This window comes from Protopterus annectens, chromosome 11.part0 (assembly GCF_019279795.1).
Source record: "Protopterus annectens isolate FY-2018-M chromosome 11.part0, PAN1.0, whole genome shotgun sequence".
NCBI classification, from domain to species: domain Eukaryota; kingdom Metazoa; phylum Chordata; order Ceratodontiformes; family Protopteridae; genus Protopterus; species Protopterus annectens.
Window position 1 is genome coordinate 770,719,385 of NC_056745.1, and position 11,791 is coordinate 770,731,175.

Here is an 11,791-nt window from a genome sequence, read left to right on the forward strand (position 1 = left end):
TTCGTAACAATCACAACATAAAAAAGTTGCTTGAATGTAACAGTTCCTTCAATAATCAATTCACCACCACTAAGAAAGGTATGTTCTGTTGTCATGGATGCAGAATATGTAGATACATTTCAACAGGGTCTTGCATTTCTTTTGCCACAACAGACAGAACTTTTGAGGTACCTGGGTTCATTACTTGTAACACCCAAGGTGTGGTTTATATTGCGTTATGCACTGCGTGTCCAGCTTTTTATGTGGGAATGACCACTAGGAGTTTAGGGACACGCATTAAGGAACATCTATATAGCATAAAAAGTGAAGATCAAAATAATGCATTGTTTAAACATTCTAGTGTTTGTCCTAGTTTTTAAGAAATTTGTTTTTTCTGTATTAGAAGTATGTAACAAGACATGAGGGTGGGAGAGTTTAAAAATTATTTGGAACAAAGAGAGACACTATGGCAGATTAAGTTAGCATCAGACAGGCCCCCCGGCCTGAATGAAACAATAAATGTGAAGTGTTTCTTAAAGTACCGTAAGTTAGTCATTGATAAGCATAGTGATTTGTCTTTCTTTTTTAAAAAATAAGTATTGTGACTGTAAAGATTTTAATTAATTAATTGTTCATAACATTGTTAATTGATCATTTACTGTGTATTTAAGAGCATTGATTTTTTGAGTGAATGTATTCTGAGGAAGTCTTTTGATGAAAGCGGTCATTAAAAGTTTTGTACGCTATTTTTGTTGAATTTTCTAGTTTGGTTCCTCCTGCCATTTCTCGTTTTATTTGTTTTGTGGCCATTTCCTTTTTACTTGTGAGGAAGCTTGTTGTAACTGATCAATTACATTAGATGGGAGAGACTATGTTGCCTGGGCCAAAAGGGGAACACTACAATTATTATGGTGGAGTCCTTCTGAATCTTCATAATTACCCTGGATATCAGTGGGAAGGGGGGAAAGCAACAAGGTACATTCCTGTCGATGGCCTGTTTGCACAGGGTCCTGGTGTAGAATCTGCTTAGGTTTCTGTTTGGAAAAGATGCAAAGTAGATCTACCAGAAGTGTTCCCCACAACAGGATCAATTCCTGGAAGAACCACTCATTCAATTTCCATTTCTGAAGGTCTGTCTCAGTCCTGCTCAGCTCAACTGCAACTATGTTTTGCTCTGACGTAATGGAAGATGTTTGGAGGGTTAGAGAGTGCTGAAGCCAACTCCAAAGCTATCATAGCAAAAATGCATAGATGATACGAGCTTGTGCCCCCTTGCTTTCTGATGTACCACATCACACAGGTGTTGTCTGTAATCACCTAAAGACGTCCTAGGGGTCCACAGATGCAAACATTGAAAAGCATGAATCACAGTCAACATCTCTGTTGAAACGGATGCACTTTGGTCTGGGTGATTAATCCCACAGGCCTTGTACCTTTACTCTCATGGAAACTGCACTTAAGCAAGTCTGAGGCATCTGTAGTTACAGATCAACTTAGTAGTTGAAGAGAAAAGAGAAGACTTGCATTTGCTTGTGTCTGTAGTCTCCACCACTGTAGTTCCCTCTTAACAAAGCCCAAGGTTGGTATCTAATAATCCGGAGGATGCACATGTTCTTTAGATACCATTGAAATCTGAAAATCTCTGGGTCCAGGTTTGTTTGTTTTTAATTTACCACTAAATCTTTCTCATATGTAACCTGGCGAGAGGAATCATAACAACCACGACAACCACAGATACCATGAACCCCAGAATTCTGACAAACTGTCTGAAGTCTGAGACAGAGACGAGAAGCATAGAAAGGTTCCCAGACAAAAATCCACTTTCTCCTGCATCAAAAGGCCTTTTGCTGCAGGGTGTCCATAACACATCCTAGAATGACAATCCTGTGAGACTGAGTCAAGGAGGATTTCTGGAAGGTCATTTGGAATCCCAGATTGGTCAGAAAAGATGAAAAAAGAAGTTATGTACCATAACATTCCATCTGTGTCGTCCATTTTAATTTTTCCTCAGTTGTTGCATTGGGATCTGATCCTCGGGTCCGACTGCAGTTACTTTAGCCTGTGGCCACCAAAAACATCTCAACCTCCTCCCTTACCCTTAATGCACCAACTTCTAATATACCTCACATCTTGTTTGCTGTTTGGCAAAAAGTAGGAAGTACTACTAAAGGTAACAGAAGAAGCCATATCAGGAGCTCAACATGAAGGACAGTGGTGCCCTTTGAAACTCTCGTTCTTCCAGAAATTAATTGTGAAAAGGTTGGGGGTTGGTGGATGGGGTATTGAGGATGAATGAAAATAGACAACACAGATGGAACGTTATCTGATGTTGTCAATTTTCATTCTATTCTCAACTGTTGGGACAGAGCCCTCAGCTACCTAAATTCCAAGGTGGACTCTAAGGAAGGATATTCCTGAGCATAGTTGAGCCAAAGACTGCTCTTCTCCTCAAGACCAGATCCAGTTTGTAATGAGTAATAAAGATATGATGATTGGCTTAAGTTGCAGCCGCATATATGTCGTCCACGAATGCCCTAGAGAAGAACACTGAAGACGTTGTCACTGACCTAGTTGAATGAGCTCTTAAAGGTCTTGTTAAGGATAGTTCCACTATGTTGCAGATAAATGATATGCAATCCTTAAGCCATCTGGCTAAGGTTACCATTGCAACTGGTTTTCCCAATTTAGCATCCGCAAAAGCCACAAATAATTGATCTGACTTTCTAATTTCTTTTGTTCTACGCAAGTACAAATTTAACTGACAGTGAACATCCAAAAATGCAACATACATTCACCTTTGTTTGCAAATTTAGGAAAGAAAACTGGTAAATTAATGGACTGATTGATATTGGATTCTGCCACCACCTTAGGAAGGAAAGAAGCATTGATACATAATATGACTCTTATCTTTGTGAAAGATAAAGTAGGAAGGTTTAGAGAAAGATGCTTGAAGTTCTGAAATTCTTCTAGCAGAGGTAATGACTACTAAAAAGACAGTTTTCCTGATCAGGATCTTAAGAGCACATTTGGCTGCTGGTTCAAAGGGAGAATGAATTATGGCCTGCAGTACCAAATTCAAATCCCAGGGTGAAGTAGGATCTTTATATGGGAGTCTTAGCAGGAGTGTGCCTCTCAAAAATGGTTTACAAAGTTTAGAAGAGGCCACAGAATTTTCAAATCCAATACGAAAATTAGAGACTGCTGTTAACTGAACATTAATAGTCGAGGAGCTAGCTCCCAAATGAAAAATTGTAGCCAAAAATTCAAGTGTACTATGTACAGGAGCTGAGAAAGGTTCGATGTGTTTTTGTTTTGCCCAGCAAATGAACCTTTTCCATTTACTTGTGTAGAGTTTTCTTGTAGAAGGCTTATCGGAAGATAAAAGAATATGATGAACAGGGGAAGACAGCATTGGTTGTCTATTAACGGAAATGGAGAAACCACACGGTCAGCTTCAGATATCCTGATGAATCGTACCTGTCGAGTGAAGCAGGTGGTCTGGAATTGGAAGCCAGAACTGAAGGTCGGTAAATCAGATGAGGCCATAGGAAGGGGAACCAAATCTGTCGAGGCCAGTAAGGTGCAATGAAGATGACTTCGGTCTTTAACCTGGCAGCTTTCTGTAGGAACTCTGGAATTAGGGGAATTGGTGGATAAGCATAAAGTAGACCGGGGGAGGGGACAACTGTGGAGTCTAGCATCCCTCAGTGATTCTCCCACGGGGGGGGGGGGGGGGGGGTGAAATTAGAGCAAACTAGCTGTTGCATTTGTTGCTTAGGAGAAAAGCAAACGGTTCACAACAAGGCTGGCCCAACTGACAGAAAACCATTTCTGTCACTTTCATGCTGAAAGATCACTCATGAGGTAGAGGAATGGACCTGCTTAAATTTTTCTGCTATCACACTGGACTTCCCTGGAATACGACTTGCTATGAGAAAAAGTGATTGAATGAGATTGTCCACTGGATTGTCCACTGCAACACACTCGGTGCTCCTCGACACAAGGGATATGATATGATTATTCCTTGTTTCTTGATGTACCAAATTACTGAAATAATGTCTGTTTGAATCGCAACTGTCCCTGAAGGGAGAACATTCGGGAAGGCCTGCAGTGCTAAAAGCACTGCTCTTATCTCTAGGACACTGATATGCAAATTGGCCTCTTCGGGGGACCAACTGTATTGGACTGTTTTCACAGGAAATGCCCCCCCAATCTGGGAAGCATCTATGGTCACTATGGCCTTGGGCTGAGGGAGAACGAAAGGATGACCTTGTAGAACCTGATCTGACTGAATCCACCATCAGAGGTGCCTCTTGCATGCCTGTGATTCTTATTTGTGCCGACATGCACTGGTAAAGAAATGGACCACTGTGTTGCCAGCATCCACTGAAGAATTCTAATATGAAATCTTGCTAGAGGAACTAAGATTATGGCAGCTGACATTGACCCCAAGGCTTGAAGGATCAATAGGGCTGAAATTTTGGTATTGCGAATTATTTTCCTAGCACTCTGCCGGAGGACATGAGAATCTGGTTGGCAAATTGGGAGTGTAACTCTGCAGATGACCTGAGGAGAAAAGGGGATCTTTACTTAATAAAACAGGGCATTACTGTACAAGAAGGGGACACCTAGTGCTTTTTTTTGTGCTGCACAAGAATGTAAGGAAACCCATGGTGGGCAGCCTAAATCACTCCAACAGAGTCTACCAGTAACAGGGGAAGCCACTAATTCAGGTACACAGCCAGGTTCAGGGGTTAGGTGTTTTAAATGTAAATCAGAGGAGCGTCCACTGAAGCAAGGTAGGGAAGAAAAGGTGAGAGCACCAGCAAGTGAGAATAACAGAGTGCCAGTAGTAAGTTGTCTGGAGACAACAGGGGTACCAAACTATCACTGGAGTTTGTATCCTATCTTAGTGGATGGAAGACAGGTAACTGCTGAGAGAGAGACAGCCTCTGACATAACCACTGTGAAACAAAAAATCTATTAATTAATAATCAAGATTTATAGAAGGGGTAAGAACCTGAAAGAATATTGTGAAAACAATAAGGTCAGTATGGTTAGAACACCAGGAATGTATAAATGCCAATCTTCAACTACTGTGCTCACATTCTAGAATCTAATAGATTTTTTGTTGATAACCGTCAATATTCTTTAAAGTTGAGAAATAATTGTAATTCTACAATGGTTGTGTACCTTGCTTTATGTCAGTCATGTCCTGCTTATTATGTAGGCAAGACTGAAAGAAAGTTACGTAACCATTTTTATGAGCATTTATATGCAATTAAGAAGCATAAACTTGAAAACGCATTAGCAAAACATGTTGATCAATTTTCTGACCACCATTTCAAGTTTATTGTGATAGACCAAGTTAATACTAAATTACGGGGTGGGCCAGTAGAACTTAGATTGGAGAAATTAGAATTAACATGGCAGATTAGATTGAACGCCTATACCCAGCCAGGGCTTAACGAAGGGTGTACTATTAGTAGTATACTAAAGCTTAAAAGTTTAGTTCGTTAGAACTTGTCCAGAACTAGTTATAGACATTTTTGAAATAGCTTGTCAATAAGGGAGGGAGGGAAGGTTTAGATATATAGTTTATAAATATAGATTTTGCACAGTTTTCAACATATATACACATATGCATTTTTGATGTTTTTATAAACTTGAATAACTGTTCATTGGTTTTATGTATCTAATGTTTTATGTTATGTGTTTTTAAAAATGGGTGTCACTGTTTGTTCTAAAACTTAACTGATTGGTTAATTGAAGGTATTCATTTGTATTTAACTTGATTATTTTAACTTAACTGATTGGTTAATTGAAGGTATTCATTTGTATTTAACTTGATTATTTTAACTTGTTTATTGTCTGAAGAAGTTTGTGTTATACATAAACGAAAATCGCTTAACTATTCTATTTTGTACGTGCCTTCCTTACTTTGCTGCTCAGAGATTTGTTTTCACACTTTCTAAATCTGTCCATCAGCCTAGACTCCTTGTTAGGGGAATGAACAGATGAACTTTGTTCAGCAAGTTCCTTCTTGTTGGCTGCCCATGGCATCCATTGGCACCCCCTTACTCCAGAATTCCTTCCCAGCAGATGGAGCCAGCATCTGATCTGGCCTCTTAGGGATTGGCTCAGCTGAGTCAGGTTCCTTCCATATCCACCTAGAGACCAAATCAATTAGCTCATCAGTGGGTGGAGTAACCCAAGAGGTAGACAGGCCAGCTCCAAGCTTCCAGAAATAGTGATTCCTCTGGTGAAGGGTTGCTGGAGAACCAACCACCTTCTCTGCTTAAGGATCTCAAGAACTTCTCCAAAGGAGATGTCTTCCGGAGGGGATTGTGAGGATCCCTCTCCTTTACCTGAATCAGTATCCTCAGTGACTGATAAATGTTTATATTATATAGGAATACAGTACAGTACAGTTACAGTGCAAAACATATATGACATACAAGAAAAATACACAAAAACAATATGCAAACATTATACTTTATTCAAATGAGCATTTAAAAAAAAAATAGAGCATATTTATATGTGCCCAACTTCTTCGAAATAATTTACTTCAAGTTATTAGTAGCTTTTTTCTTTAATGTTGATTACTTCATCAAATCAAACAAAAATAAACTTTGGCCTTTATTCCAATTTATACCCATCAACTACCAGTCCTCTCCAAGCTGGGGTATCACCCATCTGTCCCTCTACTTGCAATCACTGCATTTCACCTTCTGGGAAAGAAAGGCCCCCTACACTTTAATGTGGATATTCTCAATGTCAACACCATGGACACCTGTGGATGTCCACACATGCACCAAATACACAGAAGGACTCACTATAGGTTCATACTTGGCTATCTGCCCTGGGGCAATTATAAGCCTAGCCCGATTCTGTATGGCTTACGCCACCCCTTGATTTGAGTATACTGTGCCCTTTTTAAGGTTTAGTTTACTGTGCCTCTGTCTAATAGTGACACGGGAGTAATCCCTGGGACAAACCTACGATCCCCCATCCACCTATCGAGATTCTTCTTGAAGAGATTCAGTGAGGTGCTCTGCCTCACATGAACTGGAATTCTATTCCAGAGCGAAGGGAGCCTCTGGGTTATGAACCTGTCCCTCCAGCAAGTTCTATTTATTTCTGTGCTGAGGTTCAAGTCCCTCGAGCGTGTGGCTCTAAGGGAATTTAGATTTAATGAGGTGGAGCATGTCCATTAATTCTGGATTTGACATAGCTTTATATGTCAGGCATAGATCACCTCGAAGTAGGCGGTATGCAACTGAGTAGAGCTGGAGTTTTTTAACCGAGCAGCATATGGCATCTGTTTGAGACCCTTGATCCTCTTGGTGAGATACTTTTGGGGTCTTTCTAATTGCTGCAGGTGTCGGGTAAGGTACATCCCAAAAGGGGCATTGTATTCTATGATGGGCCTGATGAGGGATGAATAAAGGGGCACGATTACCTCTCTTGATCTAGATGTGAAACCCTTCGTGATGAGGTGGGCTATAAACACATATGCTCTGTGAACACATATGTGCCTAACCTCCATAGGGTGCCAGTGCTGCAGCAGGCCAAGCCACTTTACCCTCTCTCCTGAAAAGGCAAGTAAGCAGCCATTCAACCCCAGAGGCTGTGGAAACCTCCAGGCCACCAGTGCAACCCAGGGCATCTGGTTAAGAGTCAGGGTTTGTCTCTTTTTAGTATGAGACAACTACCTCATTTTTTTTTTGTATTTTGTAAATTTTCAACAGAACTATTCACAAATATTCAGCTAATGTTTCATATTTTATTATAATAATTAAATGCATAGAGAAAGGCAGATAGTGTCTTACGGGTGACTGTGTTTCTGCCTCAGAAGGAAAGGGGAAAAAAAAAAAAACAACGCACAGAACTTTTGCATTTTTAATTATATATTGCCTACCTGTCAACACAGGCAAAGCCCACAGAGCTTTAAACAATAAGCTGAATGATACAATGTATATTTCACCATAACAATTATTCAGATATAGCAGTCAAATAACGAGCGGACCAGCCTACACAGAAAAATCTCACAACTAGTGAATGATAAAATCTAAGGAGTAACAATACAAAAATGTCATTTCATCACATTTGTAAACACTGATCATCATCAAAGAAAGAGAAATTTATGAATTTCTCCAAACTTCAATGTCAGCCTTATAATGTGTTACTATCCATTATTTTTGCATCATACATATACAATTGACATAATTTTTAGCTAATGATATACATAGACTGATCAATGTGCCTGAAAACTGTTAAAAATACAGACTTCTGTAATAGTCCGAAGAACTGAAGACTGCAACGTGTTACTTATAACAAAGTGTTTCATGTAAGTCGCATTAAATTATCTACCTTTGTTTACCAGGAAAGTCCGACTGGGATAAAATACTTTTTAAGACAAGGCTTGAAGAGAAAAGCTCCACATTTAGCACATTTATCACCAGTTTTGACAAGCACATAAAATGCAGTTACGTAATATCACAAGGACTACAAAACACAGGTAAGTGTATGGGAGCGCTACAGAATCCCAAAAGCTCAAAATCCTGAAGACCAAAATCCTAAAAGCACACAGGATACCAACACTTACTATATTCCAGCACAAGTACATACAGAAACATATTATTCTTCAACTATATGCAGGGGGACAAGCCCCCCCTGCACCCCCCATGTGGGCTGAGCCCCCCACACCTGCTGCTACTTAATATAACAACTCCGAGATTGCACTTCGGTACACTAAGTGCAATCTCGGAGTCGATTTATTTAAGTAGAAGGGGGTGTGCAGGGTGGATGCCCCCCCACTTATACTTGAAGAATAATATGGTCTTTGTTTTATTTGTTTCTGTATATACTTGCGCTGGAATATAGTAAGTGTTGGTATCCTGTGTGTTTTCAGGATTTTGAGTTTTCAGGAGTTTGGTCTCTGGATTTTTGTCTTTCAAGATTCTGCAGCACTCCCAAGTGTACACACGAGAGAAAAACTGTTCAGATATTTAACTTAAGCCTTTATGTTAAAAGCATCTTCCAAATGTAACATCCTACCTTTCTAAGCAAAACCACCACCACATTTTCTAAACTATTCTTACATATCACAAAGCTCAAAGAGAAATCCCACTTTACAACCAGGGTATCTATACAATATCAGCTGTTTAAATTATGCACATGTGCAGATGGACTTATAGTTAAAAACTACTACAGTCACAGACATTATTGGTTGTGTAAGCAATAAAGGACACTATTATTTTTTTTAGAATGACAGGGATACAGTATTATTCTTCTCTCAAAAACAAGCATTCTATAAGTCAATATGCACCCCAGTCCATTAACTTGTATTTTGCCACATGGTTTATTTCTATACATGAAAAAGTCAAATAAATTTACTATGCTTCCAGGCTGCCGTCTGCAAAACAACCGTGTGACTCCATTAGTATGTGTAGCTGGATTAGTCAAAATGATCAAATTTGGTCTGTAGTGCTTGCTGTTTAACGGTAACAGAACAGTCGCATCTGTAATTTTGAACTGAGTAGGTGGGCATACCTTTAAACATAAGCAAAATTAAAGAACAAGTGAACATGCAAAACCATACAGGTACATCAAAAGAGAGCGTGAGTGACAGGAAAATATGTTTTCTGGAAACAGCTTAGCATCACACAGCACCATGAAGTTAATAACTTGACAAAATCTGAAAAATAAAAATACCTACAAAACAACTGAAAGCTCCCTGTCCCACACAAGCAAATGTTATGGCAAAGTGATATTAAAAAAGGAGCTTCATAAATACACTGCATAAAATGACAACATCAAACTCCATTTTGAAATACATTTGCAACACAAACCAGTACCCAGACGTCAAACTGGTATAAAGGATGTTAAGGTATTTAATTTTATGTATAAACAATACTGATACTTATTGTGCACTTTTTCTATTTTAAATACATTTCTCTACTGAATTTCAGGTGCTACCTTCCACGGCAACCACGTTAAATATTCTGCGAAAATGTACGAACCAAACTGTACAGTACTTAATACATCTGTTATTAGTCCAAAAGAGTTTATGGGAGGTGTTCATAACCTTATTTTGGGCGATTGAGGAGAGCGTAAAATCGGTCAAATTAAATCAGAAAGATCAAACAAAAGGAAGCAATCCCATCTCATCTCCTTTCAGCCACAGAACTTCTGAAAAGGGTCCACATGGTTGCAAGAGTAGACAAATGACACATATGTTGCAAGAAATAACCACATCAGATACACAGTATTCATGCTATTGCTGTACAGGCAGCGTATGACAAGAACAAACAAAATAGCAATATAAAGGACAGCAGTGACTTGCAGTCGCCAATCAGAATTCTAACAAACGCGCTTCTGTCAGCTCAATCAAAACGAGAAAAGTATAGCCAATCTGGCATACGGCCTTATCACGATTTCCATCTTATTTTGAACTGTAAGTCTGGCAGAGCTGGTTTGTCATATTTATTCATGTCCCTCACCTGGTTAAGCTCATTCTCTGCACTTTTTCTTAGCTTTGGATCTATTGTGCCTTTCAGTGCCTGAATAATCCTGTTGGGATCCATCCTGAGCAATTAAATGAATAGGTTTCCAAGAACGGAATTAGGACAGTAGGCAATAATTCCGACCGTAACCATAGTCCGTCGCGTTACGGCAACCGGGAGTTTTGGGCCGCCTTGTTTGGAAACTCAAAGGGGTAAAATACAAATCGCCCAATGGTTGTCATAATGAGCAGATGACATCGCCATTAAACCTTTGTGCGTTTCTCATGGAATTTATTTTTATATAATTGATACCATACGTCTCAAATGTCCCTGTTTTGACTCAAATTTTAACACGACCCGGCTTAATTACTCAAAACTGGTAACTTTGAAAAAAATGTGGCGAACTATACTTAAATAATGACAATAATTAGAATTCTTTCTTTTACTTCAAAAATGTGCGTTGATTTACATTTTCTTATTCTATCAATGTTTGAAGGTAATAATACTAATACTTTAAAAGTGCCCCTGATACTGTTAAGACATTACACTAATTCGTTGATAGCTATGATGAATATAGGGCTGTCAATTGTCGAGAGCTGTTGAGTATAGCTGTCTGTTATCCTATACGTGATTATGCTTTACCTTTTAAACATGTAAAATCAGTCTTAGTAATATTTGCTTTTAAAGGCCAATCCTGTACTTGATTTGTGCGCTTAGTCATATTTATTTCTACAGTTTTCTATCGGATATTTTAAGTAATAAATAGCAAGCATTAGAACGTTTTGCAGCCGACTATAAAGTGGCTGTTGAGATGAAAACAAAAACCTACTGCTCGGCTATCGGTTGTCTCGGTGATCAAACTTAGAATAAAGTATATTTTGAGTTTTGTTCACAAAATAAAAGTAGCAGTGAAGTGGAGAATTTAACCACTGCATGGGTAAGTAGTAGAGCTGCATATGTTGCATCAATAGTGGATGTGGTGAAAGGAACCAGGACGAAAAGAATCGAAGCTCACAGTATTAGTAGTCCCCGTAAGCTGCTCCCCCCATCACATCTGTTGGAGGCTTACGAGCTTTGATAACGCCTAAAGAAAATATCTAGACTAGAAGCGATTAAAGCTAGGCTTCAAGCAGTTGTACTTCAGGTTCATCTCATGTTGAGGATTCTGTTGAGTGACTTTGGATTTACGTACGTTAATGTACACAGCAGCGTATATTCAACTATTTAGCCTGAATTACAGTTGTAATGTTTACGTATTCATTTTTGATGACGAAGGTCTTCCTATGTTTATTCAGGGAGTAATA

The 11,791-nt window shown here is 39.1% G+C and overlaps 1 protein-coding gene across 1 annotated transcript in view; it reads right to left on the minus strand.

Annotated features, from left to right (window-relative positions):
• The window catches only part of IPO8 (importin 8), a 3,293,983-nt gene extending 3,283,140 nt beyond the window's left edge, over window positions 1-10,843 (minus strand). The window contains exon 1 of the mRNA XM_044088203.1: window positions 10,485-10,843. Coding sequence (XP_043944138.1) covers window positions 10,485-10,568 — 84 coding nt within the window. The 5' untranslated portion in view covers window positions 10,569-10,843. The remainder of the gene's footprint in view (window positions 1-10,484) is intronic.
• Between the last annotated feature and the right edge of the window lie 948 nt (window positions 10,844-11,791).